A 21,394-nucleotide genomic window follows, 5' to 3' on the forward strand; every position below is an offset into this window, starting at 1 on the left:
AGTCTATTGCCATAGAGAAGATAACCATCTTGTAAGGTAAATGATTCCTCTTTCTTCCCTAATGCAAGGGCTGAAATCACATCTCTAAAATCGGAATCAATTGCATAGTCATCTATCATAGAAGATAGATCATTGTGAATTTCTATGGAAACCGCATTCACTCTCGGTCGTCTTGAGAGTGCATCGGGTACTTGATTATGCTTGCCATCAATATGAGAAATATAAAACTAAAATTGTGAAAGGAAATTTTCCCACCTCATTTGTTTGTCAGAGATCTTGGTGTGCGTCATGAAGTACTTAAGACTTTGGTGATCCATTCGTAGAATGAAAGGAGTCCCCAATAAATAGTGCTTCTATGATTCTAAGGCATGTAGAACTGCGAGGTGTTTCTTTTCATATATTTCTAGAGCTTCTCAACAGGGTCAAGCCTTTGACTTTCATAGGCTATGGCGTGCCCTTCTTGGAGTAAAAAGCTCCAAGGCAATCACCACAAGCGTCACATTGGACCTCAAATGGCTTTGAGAGATCCGACAGTGTAAGCACATGTTGAGGGATAAGCTTTTCGAAAGCATTGTTCTCCTTGGTAGACCATGTATACCTGACGTTTTTCTTTGTTAGGTCGTGTAATGGCCCTGCAATTTGTGAGAAATTTTCTATGAAGCGACTATAGTATGCACACATACCTATAAAGCTTCTTAGTTCATGAAGATTCCTTGGTCTAGGCCATCCTTTTATTATCTCTAACTTCGATGGATCCATTTGGATGCCATCTTGAGAGATAATGTGACCTAAATACTGAATCTCTTGCAAGAAAAATTCACTAGGTGACGGCGTGTCCCGTTGAGGTGCTAAAGCCTACAGACCAGATGATGGAAAGAAGTGAAGTACACGCTACCCCACAGGTTGGCACGAATGCAGTAGATCCAACAAAGAAGCCCAATGAAAATATTGGCAAGGCAGAGGGTGGCCAAAATAAAGACAACTCGGATAAAGTTGGGGAGAAACAAGCTCATAGCAATTGGAGTAAGGGTAACACCACCCAAAGCTACTGCTTTTCATCCACCACTCAGCAACGACCGGTCACCCCAGTAATACAAAATATTGTAATGTCTCCAACTCTTAGGTCTAAAGATGAGGGTTCGCAACAAGTATCTCATATTTCATGTAAATGTTTCAAAGCGCAGGCTAGGGCCGTGGGACAAATCAAAGGTCTCCCGCTGGATTTCCCAAAGCCTTCTCTCTTGTATGACAACTTCTTCGAAGTTTTGGGGAAGACAAATCAAGAGGACCTTTTCACTTCCAAGCTGGATATCTTGCAGGTTCCAGCAGAAAAGGAGCCAATGGAAGAGGACAACCTGAATGGGAACTGGAGGCAGAAGAATTTGTCCCCCTTTCCCAATGATGGATACTCTCTCTATTCAATCTTGGAATGTGAAGGGATTAAAAACCCGGAAGAAGGGAACTTTGTTCTGGAAATAAGTGAATAAAGAGAAGGCAGTCAATTGTTGGGCCATCCAAGAGCACCATTTGGATGCTCATAGCAAGAGAAAATGGATTGTAGAAAAAAAACTTATTTTCTATGGGGAAGGAAGTGACGGTTTCAGTGGTGTCTTATTTATTGAGGACAGAGATTTGGAGCCAAAGATAGTGTCAAACCACCCCTCCGGAAGAGTCCTTGGTGTTTGAATCAGATGGGACAACCATCCTATCACCATTGTAAATGTATACGGCCCTTGCAATGCAAAGGATAGAGCTAAACTGAAGATGCAACTCAGGGATACTCCGATCTAAGGGGAGTGGCTGATGGTTGGAGATTTCAATATGGTTGAGAAAAACAAGGACTGAACACGCTCCACCAGTATACTGGCTCGCTCAGAGCGAGTCTAAATGGCTGAGCTTATGTGAGAAGTGGGCCATGATTGACTTGTGGGAAGTGGGCCCTTGGAACAACATGCCTGGATTCACATACACGAGCCTTCAGTATGCCCGCACTGCCTCCCGGATGAACAGATGCTACTGCTCTCATCAAGCTGACTGGATCTCATCGACCTTAGAGATGAAGGTAATATCAACAAAAAGCCTTTCCGATCACATGCCATTACACTTACAACTCAAGAAAGATAAAAGGGGGGGGGGGGGGGGGGAATTCTCAGGAGGGGAGAAAAAGCTCCTTGTTGCAGGGAACACCTGTTCAAAGACCCTCTCTTCATAAGTATCACCAAGAAAGCACTGGGAAAGCTCAAGAAAGATGTGGGGATGAATAAACCTAGTGCTTGGAATCTATTTGTTTGGAGTGTACAAAAATCAATCAAAACTTCGAGTCCTCGGGTTAAAAAAACCAATGAGGCACATATCAAACATCTCACAGAGGAGGTAGCGCAATTAGCCTCTAGAAAGGCTACCGGTTGCATTTTCAAGTGTGCTTGCCTATCGTACCCCCAAGTTTCAAGACAGCCCATTAAGGGGGGCAAGCAGCTTGTCGTTCACTTTGAGCCCTTTCCACTGGCAGCCTTGTGAGCATAATTTGGAGTTGTCCATCATCATGGCCTTAGCCATAATAGCCCAAGTCGGGTCTTGCTTTGCGAGTGCTACCACAAACTTGGCACATTGGACCTCTGCATGAGTGCTAGGGTAAAGAATCTCGAGCTCGCCTTCTTGCAATTGTTCCCACTTAGCCCACTGTCAGGGCATCGAGTCTTTTGTGTTGTTCTTCCATAGAATTTGCTTCACTGTTTCAAGAACTCTTTCCAATTGCATTTGGCTAGCTTAAGCAACAGACCATTAACAGCTATGCAACACCACTATTTTAAGTTAAAATATATGTAGTATTATTAAAAAATAAAAGCTAAAAGCATTGATTTCTACTTTTTTTTAAAATCATTGTTCATATCTTTGATGTCACTTAGCTACCCTTGTAATTATATACCATCACACTTTTTTATTTCAGAACTCACAATGGTGTGTATAGTAGCATAAGCAAGCCATGCTCGTATCAAAAGGACACCAAAGTAAAGACTGGCTCAATAGGGAGTAAACCCATGAACAAGAACCCATATATTCAAACATGCAAGTCAGTCATTGTGTCACCAATTCACTCTTCAGAGTTCTTCCGTTTTCTCGTGGCAACAATTGCTTCCCTACTTTCTTGTATAATCTCCATGAAACTAGCTATTTCTAGGGTCTTCCCGAAGACCTGACAGTTCTTGGCCTTCCATATTTGCTCAAAGTAATAGAATCTAATAATTTGCGTAAAAATAAGTAGCCCTTGGCTTTTCAACATCTTCCCTCCCAGGAAGAGACCGTTCTTGAAGAACCCTATTTTGCAGGTCTTTTGAATCTGTTTGCAAATCTTTCCTTCTAGACCATAGATCGTCGAGCACTCCTTGAATAAGAGTGAGAGGTCCTCACTAGCTGTTCTACATTGCGAGCATCTCCCTATACCAACACACAATGGTGTACATTGGTGATCACATATTTAAAGAAAACATATGTAGCACTACAAGGGCCTCGCAAGGGTGATAAGGAAAATCATGCTTTTATACCTATAGATCATGATCTATCCCATAAATCATACAATTGATTGTCTAGTAAGGGATTGAAGGCTTAAGCTTAGGGCCATGGTTGATCATCGACATTTTAATTTTATGGAAACTTGTTCAAGAGCTCAGTTAGGAGCTGCTCTTACAAATAAAGTTCAAGTAACTTTTTTATTGATAATCATAAACCAGTTAGTGATATCCTTTTTTTTTCTTACAGCAATTTGATGTAACTGATGCAAAGCATCAACTAGGTTTATGAGATTACGCTCACACACCTATGCAGGAAATTGAGCTATAGCAGGTGATATCTCAAGCACATTGTGGATATATATAGAGAGAGAGTAGGAGATAAGATTGCGCGCAAAAAAAAGAAATTTGATTAGAATTCTTTGAGCCTTAAATAGGCTTTACAATGTGCTAACATGGAGAGTTGATCGCCCTAGTTGGGCTACTGCCAACAATCGCCCCTTCAAACAAACTGGCCCAAAACTCATAGGTGACGTGATCTCTTCAATGTGGTGGTTCTCATTGGATTTAGCACTCACGATTCTTGTCAAATAGATCTTGGTGAGTCTTAGTGGATTCATCATTCATGGTTCTCTCAGACACATTTGGGGCAGTGTGTAGTCCCATAGAAACACAAAAAATGATGGGCTTTTTCGCAAAAGTCCTCCATACATCATACATATCAAGTGAAGAATTGTGGTCGATGGATTTTACATGCAAGATAGTCTGAATCACGTCTTAAACAAAAATACCGTTTAATGAAAAATAAAACATGAGAATTACTATGTGGCAAAGGCCAATGTTGTCATCAGTGAGATGATGTCAAGCAAGCGTACACGCTTTGGTGACAGATGATCCTAGCCACTCCAAACACCCCAAAAAGCTAGCTCTCCCCCAAAATGGCCCCTCGTTGTGGCAACTAGCAGGTCCAACTTGTGCTTCTTTAGTATGCCTTGGCGTGGAGCTACTGTGGTGTGAAAAAAATAGTTGCCAAGTACTATGGCAGTGATAATGGTGTGGATGGAGCAGCATGTTCATCGCATTCTATAGAGGGATTGATGCATCAGGCACTATGGGTGGCACATGAAGGCATGGCAATCTCTACTCTTCATGCTACGGGACTAGCACCATGGTAGGTGGTAGCAAAGACCTTGGTATGGACGCTAGATTTTTGTACTGTGATAGAGCTTTGCCTTCCTCTCCTTGCTTGAAAACTAACTCCACAAGCCCCAATCACAGTGCGTTGATACCAGTTGTAGGGAATTGAGCTATGGCGGGTGATACCTCAAGCACTCCATGAATGGAGAGAGAGAGAGAGAGAGAGAGAGAGAGAGAGAGAGAGAGAGAGAGCACAATAAAAGATTGCATGCAAAAAAGAGAAATTGGATTAGGATATCTTGAGCCGTAAAAAGTCTTTACAATGTGTTCACATGGAGAATTGCCCACCCTGAGCCCACCGTAGTCTATCCTTAAGTAGATACCTGTACTTTCGTTGTTGATTACTCCAGACATGTATGAATGTGTCTGCTTAAAGCAAAGTCCAAAGTGTTTATGTGCTTCAAGAAATTTTTGGCTATGACTGAAAATGTCTCAAAATGTACTATGGGCACCCTCCGTTCCAATCAAGGGGGGGAGTATATGTCTCATAAATTTAATGCATTTCTAGTTAGTCGTGGGAAGCATGGCATGATAGAAATCCTTCTATTAAGCATGGCATGATAGAAAGCCTTATGACTCCATATGAAGCATGGCATGATAGAAAGCCTTCTATTGATCACATGCGCGTTCTCGACTGGTTGGCTTATGCTTTAGTGCCACAAATGCAGCGCAAAAAATTGGATGATAAGACTGTCAAATGCATTTTTGTTGGTTATAGTTACACGTTGTACCATCCGCAAACAAGCGTATCTTGGATTCATAGGATGTTTTGTTTCTAGAAGATTTTGTTCAACCCTTGTTGTCATGTACTAGAGACAGTATTGTAAACTCCCACGACATTTATGATAAATTTTTTTTAGTGGTGGAAGTACGAATGTAAATTCCAATGAGGCAAATGTAGAACCTATGGGGGTTTCTAAAAATGTTACAGATCAGCCTATTACTGATGTAAGTGTACTTGATGAGGAAAGGGCTGAGAATGAGTAAGCTAGAGGTATGGCAAAATAGTTGGTGCATACTTTGCGTGACAGTAAATGGGATGCACCTTTCTGTAGTCGTACTCGTTCAGGTTCTTGCCATGCATCTTATGCATTAGATTGTTATGCTTTAGTTGTTTCTATCTTATGTGATGTTGAGGAACCTTTGTCTTTTGATGAAGCACAATTTAAAAAAATTGGATGGCTACCATGCAATCAGAATATGATGCACTTAGAAAATTTGACACATGGGCTTTATGTGATTTGCCTTGTGGCAAAAAGGCCATTGGTACAAAGTGGGTTTACAAGTTGAAACGCAAGCCGAATGGTGAGATTGATCGCTATAAGGCTCGACTTGTTGCAAAGGGTTATGCACATAAAAAAGGTATATATTATGAAGAAATGTTTTCTCCCACTTGTCGTATGACTACTGTGCATTTTCTATGTGCATTGGTAGCTCATTTTGGTTGGGATGTGCATCAATTAGACATTGTTACTGCTTTCTTAAATGGTGACATATTTGAGGAAGTTTATGTAACACAGCCTCGCAGTTTTGTCAAGAAAGGACAAGAGGATAAAGTATGCAAATGTAAGAAAGCTTTGTATGGGTTGAAGCAATCTCCTCGTGCTTGGTATGAGAAAGCGGACACTCATTTGGTTAAACGAGGCTTTCATAACAATCCAACAGAAAGCACTTTCTATGTGAAGCGTGAGGGCGATGTACTTCTCATTGTCATTCTATATGTGGATAATTTGATGATCATTGGTTCGAATGAGGCACATATTGCTGAATTTAAGGATGATTTGAATGCTACTTTTAAGACAAAATATTTGGGATTGCTGCATCATTACTTGGGCATACGATTTAAGCATTGTGATGGTGGTATTGCCTTGTGTCAGACAAGTTACATAGAGACATTGCTATGAAAGTTTGGACTTGAGGATTGCAAACCTATTGCAGGCCCCCAAGGAAACAGGTTTGAAATTGAGTCTTCATGATGTTGGTAATCCTGCCGATGTCACTCTTTACCAAACTATTGCTAGATGCCTTATTTATGTATGCAACCGAAGGCCGGATATTCAGTTTGCAATCTCACACGTTAGCAGATTTATGCATAGCCCATGGTCTAAGCATTTGCAAGCTGTCAAGAGGATTTTTTGCTACTTGAGTGGCACTTTACATCTCGGCTTGTTTTATCCTAGGGAGGATCATTACTGCCAGATTTTCATGCTTTTTTGGACTCAGATTGGGCTAGTTGTTTTGACACACGAGTGTCCACAAGTGGTTTTGTTTCATGCTTGACAGTTCATATATCTCATGGTTGAGCAAGAAGCAACATACTGTGGCCACTTCTAGTTGTGCGGCTAAGTACAGGGCAATCTTCACAACTACGGTTGAGTGTATACGGCTCAGATGCCTATGGCCAATTTGGGTGTTTACATAGGGTACCAATGTATAAGCTCAAGGGCCCCAAGGCTCTTTGAGAGCTTCTACATTGACACATAGTCTACCCTATGACCCTAGGGCCATAGAGTACCCTTTAGTATGATATGTGATCCTATGGACTTAGGGCCATAAGGTGCCAATGTATAAGGTTAAGGGCCATAGGTTGTTTCCCTCTATTCCAGTGAGAGATCCTCATTAGAAGAAACTTGGACTCAATTTTGGGCCCTGTAAGAAATGCCAGCTCATCATAGAGAGACATAATTCTAGAAAATATGAAAGTAGTTTTTTGGCATTCTATTTCTCATAGTACATATGTAAAAGTTTGCTCGATCACTTAAATGCATGCTCCTACAAAATTCTCTTTTCGAGAGTCGTAAGTGTGTTCTCACACATCACTACCACATGTATATGGTAACAAATCCCCCCGCGAGTGATGCGATGAACGAGAGCTAGCACATAGAGTATAGAGAAGTGACATGCCCTGAGGACATGATCATTCCACGAAGGGGAGTAAGCCCAAAGCTTTGTGGAAAGCTTTGAACTTTTCACTAGATAATGCCTTTGTGAAAAGATCTACAAGGTTTTTCTGTGTTGGAACATAAGCCAAGCTGATCTCTTGCTAAGAGCCTCTCCCTAACATAGTGGTAATGCACCTCGATGTGCTTTGTGCAAGCATGAAAAATTGGGTTCCTTGCAACTGCTAATGCGTTGTGACTATTAGTGTGGATGGTGTTGGCTATGTCCTGTTCTCCCTCACTAGGATGTTTTTTCCCCCCGTGCATTGTATATACGCCCATCACTCTAGGGATACATTATCTTTCCATTGCACACTAAGTAATACTACTCTCTGTTGTGTGCCTTGAGCATCCTGCGTCTTCTCCAAGATGTGTGTGTTTCCCTGCAATCCTATTTTTGACAAGATGCCCCATCCCATGACGTATATGGAACTGGTTCAATCTGCCCGTAACCACAATCCTTTGTAGCACCCCCTTCCGCTCAAAAGTGATTGTATCTAGAAAGACTGTGGAAGGGGTGGTATCCACCTTTATAGAAGGAACATATGTCTAGATTTTTATTGAGCACATGTATGGTATGCCAAAGATAGAACCCATCTACCTCAACATGTCTGCCAACCAAACTTATGTAGACAGCTTTAATCAAATTTTTCTAGCTTCTGTAAGACCTCCTCTTGATCTTGATCTTGTAAGCTCTCCTCAAGAGGCCTATTTGGGGCATGCTCTTGTCAAAGTTGACAATGCGGAAGCATAGAGACCAAGGACAGTGAGCTAGAGAGAGAGAGAGAGAGAGAGAGAGAGAGAGAGAGTCTCTTGAACCAATCAACCTTGGCAATGAATAATTGAATGTGTATACAATGGAGGCAAGTGGTTGCTTATATAGAAACCTCAGTGAATTGCCCACCCCAGACTTTGACAAATAAGTCAAATAAATAACTAAAAGCCAAAATAAATAATGGTTTCACATTGGGCACTTCACTTGAGATGCCAAAACTCTAACACCCTCTTTGTAGCTCATAGTGGACATCGATAGTGAGACCAAGTCAATGAAGAATCTACCATGGACACCCCACCAACACTGGTAATGTTGTATACACCTCGGATTTGTTGCACTCAACTTTGTACTTGAGAATTCCATCTTGAGCATCGGTTTTCTTTGTAAAAACTTTGAACTGTAGACCATGCTACATCCAAGAATCCCCATACATGGATTGTGAACACATCACGTCCGAAATACAATACTCCTAGATAATGAGCTATTGAACACATCTTGTCCATGATCCGACTAAAAAAAATCGATCGGTGCACTCATCCATAGTGTTTTAGATATGTATGATTGGTTCCCTGCCAGATGCATGTGCATTGATCTCTAACCTACGGGTTCAAACACCGATAACTTGAACTCCAACACAAGGGTCCAAATTAATTATAGGGAGCACTGTTTTCCCCTCTCCTACCACTCACAAGCCTCTCTTTGGATGAAACTAGTGGTGACACTGATCTCCATGTGACTAGAAGGCAGGAGTCCTTGGCAGTGTAGACTCCACTACACCAGCAGTTGCTTTGTTGTCCTTCTTTGAGTCACTATCATTGATTTCCTCCTGTTGCTTGCTTTTACCTTTGGATCTGCAATCCTTGGCCAAATGACCACGCTTTCCACAATTGTAACAACGGTTTTTATCCTCTTTTTGGAATTGAAGCAGCAAGTGCTTCACCATGTGCTTCCCCATCTATCTAAGAAATCTGAATATTGCCTTATCAACACGGCTTCCCCGTCAATGAGAAAAGAGCTGAGATCATCAAATTCTAGCTTTTCCTTTGTGAGTTGTAGCCAAAGTGTCCTAGACACCGTTTCATACTCCTTAGGAAACTTCGTGAGGACCAAAGCAGCTAATTGAGTACCCGTCAGTGCGCTTTTCATAGCCGATAGTTGATCATGAATAACTTTAGCCTTCATAAGAAATGATTGCATAGAATACTCATGGAAACTGGATGGCAAATAATTGTCCAAGAAGGGTGACATCTTGCATCGTAGAATCCCAATCAAACATTCCGACGAGCTTGAACCACATATCTTTGGTAGTCATTAAGGTCTGAATGGCTGGAGAAATGTCCTTAGTAAGAGATTTTGCAATGGTCGACATTGCCTTTGCATTAAACACATCCCAATCAACACACAATTTGAGATATTCATCATTTTGAAGGCGTGTGTACCTGTTGTGGGGATCCCTTGTGGGACAAGGCTCCGAGTCGTCGACAACATCCCATAAGCCTTCTCGTGAGAACCAGAGGTGCATAATCAAATTCCAATGAGCATAGTTATTGATGTTCAATTTGTTGTTGGCAATCGAGCAAGGGGGGGCCATTCTAAAGTTGAAAGATCTAGAAGTAGGGAAGCCTTCTAGCACTCCAAGGGTGGCCGCATGAATCAAGCCGCACAAATCTCCAAGTTGTTCCACTCCTTTTCTAAGTTGCCTCCTTGCTTTCCGAGCCAAAATCTTCTTGTAGATGCCCCTTTCTTGGGCTCCAAGATCCCACCCTTCAAGCCAAGTCTTTCACCCTCTGTGTTGTCCAAGGGTGCACTCCTTTACTCATGCTCGTGTTTTAAAATGCTGGGTGGGAGAGGGGTGCACTATTGCAGCAAGGGGGGGGCTGGGATGGGGGGGGGGACGGGGAGAAACTCTGTTGTTGGGGAGCATTTTAAAACACTGGAGAAAAAGAGGGTCACTACTGCCATCGCCAAGGGCACTGCCCTCCCATTCCCATTTCCTAGCCGCTGCACGTTTTGAAACGCTATCGTGAGCAGGGTTTTAAAACATAATTGACAAATAGTGAGGGTGTCGGTAGGCAGTGATGGGAAGAGCACAAAATGCAGTAGCGTTTTGAAATTCTATTATTGGGGATGGAGGCTTCAATAGGGCAGCGCGATAGAGAGTGGGGATGGAAACGCCGGTGACGAGAGGGTTTGGTTCTTCTTCTCCAAGCCACTCTTCTTCTACCAAGGCTCTTCAAGCATGACATGGCTCTGATACCATGTCAAAGTTGACGATACGAAAGCGTAGAGACCAAGGGGGGGGGGGGGGGGGGGGGGAGAGAGAGAGAGAGAGAGAGAGAGAGAGAGAGAGAAAGGGAGAGAGTCTCCTGAACCAATCAACCTTGGCAATAAATAACTGAGGTTGCTTATATAGAAACCTCAGTAAATTTCCCTACTCAGATTTTGACAAATAAGTAAAATAATACCTGAAAGCCAAAATAAATAATGGGTTCACATTGGGCAGTTCACTTGAGATGCCAAAACTCTAACAGCCCTGCCAACCTCTATCTTACTACCTGTCTCTAAACAAGGATAGAATAGGCTTGTACGTGTCGAAATCTCTCTCTCTCTCTCTCTCTCTCTCTCTCTCTCTCTCTCTCTCTCTCTCTCTCTCTCTCTCTCTCTCTCTCTCTCTCTCTCTCTAAATTCCCTTGAGTTCTATTTTTATGTTGAACCTCATTTTTCCACTTTTCATGACCTCTAAACCCATCATGGATGTCAACACATGCCAAGTGCTATTTTTGGACAACATTTGCTTTCATCAAACTTTCTGGGCGAGTCAAATATGCCACCATGATAAGCTTGACATACCACACTCTTAAGCAAAAATAAGTATATTCTAAGTTGAGGTAGTGTTTTGCGTCAGATAACCTAGCTAATATCTTCACCACGCCTCTACCACATGCAACATTATCCCTCCATGGTGACAACTCCCTAGATTGGTTCTCCATCCAAGTGTTAAGACTTCCGTCTTTTGTTCGGTGGTTGCTTCAGTATCTCCCAAGATTTGATTAGAGAGTGAGGGCTATTTTGTGGATGTGCTCGACCATATATTAGGTGCGAGACCCTTATTCCTAGGTTTCCTAGGGTCAGAGTATATGTATTATGCAAGAAATTAACATTGTTTCATTTTGATGATGTAATATCAACGTGCCACCTTGACGCATTTATGCCACATGGGTTGTAGGTTGAGTTCGTATATTTTTTGGAGGGCACCTCCACATCAATGTGTTGTGGGGTCTTATTTATATAGTTGGGCAAAAGGGATGAGTCCCTATACAGAGACTCCCTTGTGCCCTCTTTAGTATATAGTTCATGCATCTCTCTCTCTCTCTCTCTCTCTCTCTCTCTCTCTCTCTCTCTCTCTCTCTCTCTCTCTCTCTCTCTCTCTCTCTCTCTCTCTCTCTCTCTCTCTCTGAAAGGTGTCTATATATTGTGTACAAATGAGACCTCTAGAGATGCTCAATGGCCTATAGAGGATGCACAAATAGGAATAATAATGTGAGCTATGCCACTAGGAAGGTGCATAATTCCATGTGATGTGACCATGGTCCAAAGTGAAAAGAACTAAAGATCTTTCCTATGTCCGAAGAAACGAGCATCTATGCCTCTCCACTACCTTGAAGGAACCTGCTAAAGTATCCCACTGGCAACAAAGAGTATGTAGCAACTAAATCCAAATGGGTATCAAAGTGCTAGATGTAGGAGAAGAATGTGAGCACAAAGAGTCCCTCTCTCTCTCTCTCTCTCTCTCTCTCTCTCTCTCTCTCTCTCTCTCTCTCTCTCTCTCTCTCTCTCTCTCTCTCTCTCTCTCTCTCTCTCTCTCTCTCTCTCTCTCTCTCTCTCTCTCTCTCTCGCTCTCGTGTTTTTAGTGCCCAAGATGGAGAGAAGTTGTGCTCATAAATATAGGCTCAATCATCATCCAATTCACCTTTGACATACTTCTTAATTTGACCTTCCTAGAGATTTTGTGGATTGGATGCTTGACTATGATGGGTCACAATTTCTTTCCTTTTCTTTGGATGGGTGACCATAGATCTTCTTCAACAAGATAGGACATGTCTAGTCCTATCGAAACTCCTTTACAGTTGTTGGTTCTATGATAGAAGTTGTTTCTACATACAATGTGGGAAATCTTTCTTGGAGTAGTACACACATTTTGCACTGATGGAGTACATTTATTCCCTAGAGTGTTCCTTTGATTGTGACATCATAACAGACATCTTCATTCAAGGCCTCACATTTTTGGCTTTCGGCATTTCATTCAACATCGAGAATTGAGAGTTATACCAAGATGTTGCTCATCTAGGGTTAAGGCATGCTTGTGAGTTTTTTTTGCTCTTGGGCAAGCCACCCATGTGCATTGCATCCTAGGCTACATATGTTCTAGGTCGGGGAACACATTGGCTAGTCTGACATATTTTGTCTAGGCACCCTTTGTTAAAGTTTCAAGTCCACATTTTCTTCCATAAGGTAGAAAAGAAGGGTCAAGCATGTTGGCATGGTATCTTAGCATGGTTCTTTGACATAATTTTTGATGGCCATGTACCTCTACATCATCAACTACACATGTTGGTGGAGTCTACAATCACCACGTAGAAGTTTGCTAAAAAGTACCTAAAAGGTAGGAGCAATTTAAAGAGTTCAGAAGGAAGACTTGTAAGGGTGGTATCAACCATCTATAGTAGTAATCTCATGGAGAAATACAAAGAGAATTTTCTCTACTCAATATGGACTACGATTTATTTGTAGGGTCTATATTAGTTTCACTTCTACCATTTTCAATGAAGGCGCCAAGTTGGCTATTTACAAAGCTACAGACTACACAAGGAGCCAACATACCAACTTGGGAGCTACCTACAAGGAGATACAACCATGATATCTTCATGAAGTGTGAAGAAATAATGTTCTCCACATTATGGTGCATCTACCTACCAAATGGATCCACGACTTATGCTCAAAGTAGAGAGCTACAACTACACAAAAGATGTGCCAAGACACTAGTTTTGCAAAGAGCACATAGAGAGAGAGAGAGAGAGAGAGAGAGAGAGAGAGAGAGAGAGAGAGAGAGAGAGAGAGATTGTGAGGCATTGGATCATTTTATACGAGTGTTGTTAGCTAGGAAAACACACTCATTGTACTTGGAACTTTAGCCTCTAGCTTGGGTTTGGGGATCTGTCATTTAGTTTCTTAAAAAGTACTTATACCATATATCATACGTACTTTCATAGCACCTTCTATAGACAATAAAAAGTACTTTAAAGTACGTTTTTGAGTACTTTAAGTACTTGGTTTTCATCCCATGGTAGTTCTTTGTTTGAGTATAGCTTTCCATTACCTCTATCATATTTGAGTTGTGTTTATCTCCTCCTTCTCTCTTCCAATGTATTTTCATGTGGTATCACAACATGTTATAGTTCCTAAGTAGATAGAGGTTGAGTGCATTTGAGTGACTGTAAAAATCCCCCCCTTTCGTCACATCACTTGTGAGAAGTTGAAGATGGCCAAGTCTACATAATCTACACTTAAAGGAAGTTGAAAATCTCAATGGCAACAACTACGTAACTTGGAAGGTGAACTTTTTTGGGAGATGGTTTCTATGGAGAGACCAAGAGCAGAAGATTATACTCAAGAGGAGTTGGAGAAATGAGACAAGAAGGCAAGAGGAGTTGGAGAAATGAAACAAGTCTACATGACATTCTCAGCCATGTAATGGATGTGAAGACTTCCAAGAAGAACATTTATGAGTCCAAGAGCACCTCAAGAAAAGTGGATTTGAGAGTTGGAACTCACCAACACCAAGAGGAACCAAGGAGAGGATGCTACATGCTTCATCAAGAGGGTGAAGGATCTACGTCAACAACTAGTATTGTTGGAGACAAGATGTCAGCGCATTCATCATTCATGGATTGAGAGATGGATACGAGGGCCTGGTTCAAGGGCTCATTATCTTGAGGGAGAAGCTATCACTTAATGAAATGGAACAAATTCTTAGAGATGAAGATCAAAGGCAAGCAATTATGATGACAATACATGGGAGGAAGAGCAGCACCTCCAAACACCAATGATAGATCTCTCGTTACAGCAAGAGGAAGATCCACCACACAAAAAAGAAGAGGAAGAAATCAGACTAACGACAACAACCAAGGTCAACAATCTTATGGAGGTAACTCATTTGCATATGGTAGAGGAAGTCATTCGTTTAGAGGTAGAGCAAGACGAATAGGTAGAAGCAACTACCATTCCCTAAAATGGTTCAAATGATCAAAGTATAGGCACCTTGCTAAGGATTGCAAGAGAAATTAAGCTGATTGGAAGGGAAATCCAGCCAACTACATGGATGGAGAAGATAGAGAAGAAAGCTCACATTGCTTCCAAGGGGATACATTGTTGTATAGATGCCAGCTCATAGTGAAGAGGAACCATGGTGGATTAATAAAGGGGCAATCTCCCACATGAACACACATGTTGAGTACTTCTCTAACTTAAGTGCTACTCACAATAGCACCTTTTACACAACCCATAGCACTCCTAATACTATTCCATGTAAAGGAGACATGCCTATTCAATTGGGCACATGAGTAAAGAAGACTCTTGGCAATGTTATCTTGGTACCATCACTTAACAAGAACGTATTTTCACATGGAGTTATGATAACGAAGGGTCTCAAAGTGGAGTTTGAAAGCCCACGATGCCTTATCAATCACACAAGGAATCACTACAAAGTGATAGCGAGAGGGAAAAAGCGTGGCAAGCTCTTCAAGTTGAATGTATTTTTTTTCAACACTTTCAAAGAGAGGTGAGGGAAGGTCAACCCCTATTTCAACTCATAAAGTATGGCGAAATGATGTCCACTATGCCTTCCTCAATGGGCTGCTTGAGGAAGACCACAAAGGATTGTCGTTACAACTACAATGCACTTGGAAATAAAGATGAAGGAAGAGAAGCAACCACAAGGATGCATGGTTTCAAGTCCAAAGTATTTCATATGCAAGCAAGGAAAGATCTCTACATGGAGTCAAGCAAGCTTCAAGAGCTTGGCATGGAAGAAGGAAGAAATAATTCAATTCAAAAGGAAGCAAGAATGCTATGGTGATGGATGCATACTATAAAGTAAGAATACCCAAAAGGAGAGAATGGATTCCCAAATTAGTTGTTGAGCAATGCGATTTATCTCTTAGGTATCAAATACAAATAGATGTACATATCTACTCGTGCGTTCTTGTGTACATGTAAATGCATCGATACATGCTTGTATACACACATACACATACATGTGTACATCCTATATACATACATGAATGCATACATGCATGTATGTGTATTTGTGTGTGTATAAATAACATAAAGTACTAATTTCCAGTAGAGTTTTTATTATACAATATGGGAAGACTGCTAAATACGGGTTTGGAATGTAACCTTGATCTAGATTATCACGGATACATTCAATAAGCACGCTCACTTTGTATGAGTGAAGAAGACAGTAAAGGCCTATCAGTTGGCCGAATTATTTGTCTCAAAACTCCTTTAGATTCATTGGATGCCTACATCTATTGTTTCCAATTGAAAGGTGGAGGTTTGGGATCGGGACATTGGTGGCAATGGTAGGGACTAGTTGCATATTTTCCCCAAGTATGTCTAGAAGAAACGGTTGTTGGTGCTCGCTACTCTTGGAAGAGTCTCCATTCGCTCTAAAATCTTGTTGGGGCAAGCCAAACTTGTGACATATAAGTGGTGCCTAACTTTAAGGCTTGCATAAATCGGCTATATCAAAGGTGCGTAACTTAAGGTTTTGGAGTCTTGATGGCTAGACTAGTGTGTGAAATCCACCAACAATTAAGCACACATTGCAAGAACAGTACTGGGATAGTAGACCTCACGGGAAGGTGTGAACTTGCATTCGTTGTACCGGTTCTAACCCACTTAATCACTATTGTGCAGGTAGATAAAAATTTCTTTCTTAGGTCATGAGACCGCCTAAGATGGGTCAGTAGACCATGTAAGAGGGGTAGAAGATGTGCCATTAATAGACTACACACATGTTGATCACATGACCACGATGATCAAGTTATTGAGCATTTATGTGAGATACATTGGCACCCATGTTTAATATAGCCATATGGAAAGGCTTTCCGGCAGTTGGATACTAAGCCTATTGCCATGATATTGAAGACCAGGGATTCAATGCTCCCTAGAAGCTGTTGTACCATCATGATAGTCAATTTTTATGCTTCTGTGATTGAGCACAAGCTGAGTCATTGGGCAAAGAGAGAGAGGGTGTCCAAGCACGAAGATAGGCTGAATTTTGGAGAGGAATCTCTACATTGATCATATATTCAAGCTATAAATGAAGGTGATCGAGTACATGGACATAAATGTATTGCTGCTTTACGAATATCTGCAAAATTTTCGATACGGTATTCAAAGAGATATTGATTACAAGTTTATGGGACAATGATAAGTAGAGTGCATGTGCCAAAGGGGCTATCCATGAAAGTTCATCGACTGTAAGTCATTTTTACAGTCCCCCTTTGTCTATGAGAAAAGCTTCAACTTCGAGATTGACACAAGGATAAGCAACCCTTGCACATTGGGAGCAGGAGAAGACGTGCTCACTGAGACAATTTTAGGAGCCCCACACTAAGGTATGGTTGTTTGATACATGGGTGGCATTCATATTATTGTATAAGACACAAGTTTGAAGACCTAGTTTAGACCATCGTAAGCCGTATGCCTTGATGTTGGAGAGACCGCTAGTCGTGTGACCTCCAAGATGATCCAATGTATGGTTGCATGCCACAATAGGTCGTTGTAGCAAAATTGAGAGCTACACCGATTGTGGTTGAGGTACTAGTTCAATATCATACATACATGGTTTGTGAGAGCTTCCACGTCATCCTTATGCTAGATTAGGCCTTAAGTAGCCTCCACAGCTAGCCATAGTGGCAGAGTATGTTGCTATGCAGAGATATCAGCTTGATTTCAGTTGCATGGCTTTACAATAGACAAATTGCCACGCATTTACTACTCTTTGGATGCACCATCATTCGATGTCACATGTTCGTAAAGACACATAGGAGATCAGAGTTTGGGAGATGTGTTACGAGCTGGCTCTACTGTCCACATTAGTTGTTTACATATTTAGCACTTAATACATTGGATATTCGGATCGTACCAAGGATGATATAATTTTCTCCTTTTCAGATGTCAATAAACAGTTCATTCAATTCCTTTTCCGCCTGTGAGTTAGCACTTGGTTTGATTTGTTCAAAAACTTTCACTAGGTGTCTGGTAGAACTCCAACAACCTCAAGCCAAAAGATCTGGCAATACATCTATACAACACATGGAGTATGACAACACGGTTAATTACAAATCATCGATTAGTGAGACCATGTACAACTTTAACTGCATGCTTTCTGTATTGCACCTTCAAAGAAGCAATGATCTCAGATGCTTCATAATAAGCTCAAAACTTTGTTAAAGTATCATCATTTGAAAGAGCACCCAGCTGTCTAGAACGGGAGGCCGAGATTACACTCAAGTCATGGTTTAACTGAACAAGTGCATCCTCACATTCTGATATCAGCTTGGAAACAGAGCTGGAATCAGCGGCTACAGTGCCATCATCATTAGGCATATCAGATCCGGTTGCAACAGCAGCATAAGAATCCCTTAAGTTTCTTAAACTTCTCAGTAGCTGAAAGTCAAAATAAATGTGTTAGGATATGGTTTCCTCTTCATAGATTATGTTAAAGAAAAATGAACTGTCAATGTCCATATTAAGTATGACGACCTTCAGTAATAACTTATACGATTCCAACAGACGATTAGCCGCAGGCCCCAATCCATGTAGCTGAGGTAACTCCATCATGTGAGTCCAAGGGCAGATTTCCTGGCCAGTGGTTAAGAGGCAAAAATATAAGGAAACAAAGGTGAAGACTCATGTTGGCATTTTAAAACAAAAAGTTGAAAAGGAACTCCGGGCCCCTAAATAAAGGGAACATTTACAAACTAGAATAAGTCTTTTTTTTTTGAAATGGAAAAGTAAGTCATGAGGCTCGTCAAAGAAGGGACCCGTTTACAAACTAAAAAAGTGGATCCAAAAATTTGTATGCCTTTCTCCTGGTTCTCTAAGATGGTTTTAAAATGCCTAAATAGCATTAGGTTACACAAATTACTACAAGCTCCACAACTGTTCAGGTTTACCCCTGTGTGCAAAGGCAAAATCAAACGAATATAAAACTGATGCTGATGAAAGTTGTCACCTTCGTGTAAATTGTATTGAATGTCTTCACTGTTTCAAGAAAAAGTTCTAGTTGCTCTTGCAATTGAGACTCAGCTGCTGTATGATCTTCATTTGGATTGTAACTTTGCTGTACAGACAGTGCATAGCATATGTCAAGCTGAAGCCTTCAGTAAAGACTTTAAAAAAATCCAGTAAAGAGGTTCAACCTTTGCAGCCAGCTCATTCACAAATTGCTGTAGACTTGCAAGCTGCTTCATATTTTCAGAGAGCTTATTTTCCAGATCAGTTAAAGCTGGCCTACACAAAGAGAACAGAACCCCAAAGCACAATATTAAGAACCATTCAAATAATAGATGTGCACGTGCACACATCAGCGTGCACGCATGTTTCATACTAATTTTAGCCTGATACAGCCAAAATGCACCTCGATCATACTACATAGAAGCACAAGTACCTCCCCACTTTTAAGTATTCCAATTTGTATTTGTTGCACTTTAGACTTCACAAAAATGTATCCTGCCGGGTTGGTCAATTGGCTTCTTTGAAGATATTAATAAACCCTTCCTTTTCCCTCCTGTCCTCCTGTCCTTCTGTCCTCCCGCACCCCCACCCCCCTCCCCCCTCACAGCACACACACGCACATGTACGCACACACACGCCTGTATCATGGTGTTTCCTATCTCGCAATCTTCTTTTACCAACTTTCATCTTGAAGATCTACACCATTTCAATTATTATTTCCATTGCCTAAAGCTATGCAGGAGGTCCTCTCAAAATTGCTCCTTAATGTTCAAATACAGGTTGAAGGAAATACTTGAAAATTTGGGATGAGCCAAAAATGCCAAGAAAATTAAAATCTACAACACTTACCCTCTTATGATTTTGCAACTTATCCTATTCAGGAACCATTTTCGCTGCATAGAGCTAGGACGACTTAAAAAAAAGATGGGATTTTGAACACAAATATTTTCAAAATATATGTTCGAGGCTTCCTCGAAAAGGGAAATTTGTATCAGATACTGAGGTTTTACAAAATACATTACACTGGAAAACTGGACTGAATCTGAACATCTGCTGGGAACAGCCTACACTCATCTGAGAAGATCTGGGCCTGCCGCTCTGCTAATGCATCTACCAGAAGAATGTCTTTTGCAACCTGTTCATCCACACTGATGTGCACCAGAAAGGGAAAATTAGGAGCAGCATGCGCTAAGCACAGATGGCAGTATAAACACCACATGACGGGAGATATACAAAAGATGACTGTGTGTTTGCTTCCAAAAAACCAGCTTTGTTATATTTTTGGCATTTTGTTATGCCAAAACCTTGACACTGCTCACCTCCATTCTGGGTTGTCGGCAAAACAGCTTGCTTCTACAAGATCTACAATCAAGCGGAGCATTTCAGCACGGCTTTCATAAGTACCTCTTCCCTAAACAAAACAACATACAAACAATAGCACTTTAGTAATAAGATTATCATTGGGTTGACATTGACAGCATGAGTTCGGGAGAGGGGGCAGTGAGAATGACAATGTGGATATATCGAACAGAGCATGGAATACAAAAGAGATTTGCTGCAACTTGCCACGTCCCTCTATTCTAAATTCCCACAAACTACATAAACCATATTTGGGCATACAGACAGAGGCTACTATAACAGGACAGTGCATCTCACACGCCACACAATTCTTCTGTTTGGCTCCTTAACATAGAGATTTTTTTTCCACGTCAAAAAGGGGGGGGTATTAACGTGAGACCGAACTCCGCCTATGAGACAAAACCATAAACATGTGTGTAATAGACTTGGACACTCCAAGTCAAAAATCAATCGCAACAGCACCAAATAACCACTTCAAAACAATTCACAGATCACAATAGATTTGCACTGGCCCGGCGGAGTTCCGTGCCTAGAGATATTGGCCCCAAAGACTGGCGCCCCTTTCGGTATTTCTTTTTATATTAATCAATCCAAAGTACAAGAGAGTGGCTAGGGTTTCACTCTCAAACTCTGCGTCCAGATGCTCTGAGAAGTGAGGCCCTCACCACTAATTTAAAGGTTACAAGGGATGCCCAAAAGCAGAGCCCCAAAAGCTTCAAATCAAAAGCAATTGCTCTCTCTCTCTCACAGAGAGTCAAAACTTGAAAGCAAAAGCATTCTCTCTCTCTTTCTCATATTGTAGAGAAAAAGCAAGAATAATAATAATAGCCTCCGCGATTTTCGGAAATTAGGGTTTTTGGCAGAAATTAGGGTTTCTGCTGTCCGCCACGTCATCACTTTGTGACATACCCCCCACTTGAAAGCATTGTAATCGACCGCGATTATGCCTGCAAAACCGACAAAAGCCATAAACCGTCTTAGCAGACACTGACTGTTAGTATCTACGTACTAGGAACACACATCTAGCACATGTACAAAATCGACAGTCACATCACACGACATCACAGGACATCACCAGACATCACAGGACATCACATGAAATTCAATATTCATTCGGATCTGAGACCATGATTTATCGGCAATGTAGCTAGCAATCACATCTAGGTCCAATCAGGACCTCATCGATGTCCGATTGACTAACCCCTATTGCAACCATGTCTATTCAAGATCAATCAGACCAAAATGCTGCAATCATTTCGGCTATCAGTTCCTGCACTCAAAAGAAGTCAAGAACAAATCAGTATCATTAT

The 21,394-nt window shown here is 41.3% G+C and overlaps 1 protein-coding gene across 1 annotated transcript in view; it reads right to left on the minus strand.

Moving 5' to 3' along the window:
* Positions 1 to 17,637: 17,637 nt before the first annotated feature.
* AUG7 (nuclear matrix protein) overlaps positions 17,638 to 21,394 on the minus strand; it is a 55,024-nt gene continuing 51,267 nt past the window's right edge. Inside the window, exons 4-9 of the mRNA XM_086492807.1 lie at positions 20,045 to 20,136; positions 19,748 to 19,873; positions 18,911 to 19,001; positions 18,724 to 18,831; positions 18,252 to 18,350; positions 17,638 to 18,155 (exon numbers count right to left, since the gene is read on the minus strand). Of these exons, the coding sequence (XP_086348933.1) occupies positions 17,925 to 18,155; positions 18,252 to 18,350; positions 18,724 to 18,831; positions 18,911 to 19,001; positions 19,748 to 19,873; positions 20,045 to 20,136 (747 nt within the window). The 3' untranslated portion in view covers positions 17,638 to 17,924. The remainder of the gene's footprint in view (positions 18,156 to 18,251; positions 18,351 to 18,723; positions 18,832 to 18,910; positions 19,002 to 19,747; positions 19,874 to 20,044; positions 20,137 to 21,394) is intronic.

The sequence above is a fragment of the Adiantum capillus-veneris genome, chromosome 20 (assembly GCF_014529385.1).
Source record: "Adiantum capillus-veneris isolate H3 chromosome 20, ASM1452938v2, whole genome shotgun sequence".
NCBI classification, from domain to species: domain Eukaryota; kingdom Viridiplantae; phylum Streptophyta; class Polypodiopsida; order Polypodiales; family Pteridaceae; genus Adiantum; species Adiantum capillus-veneris.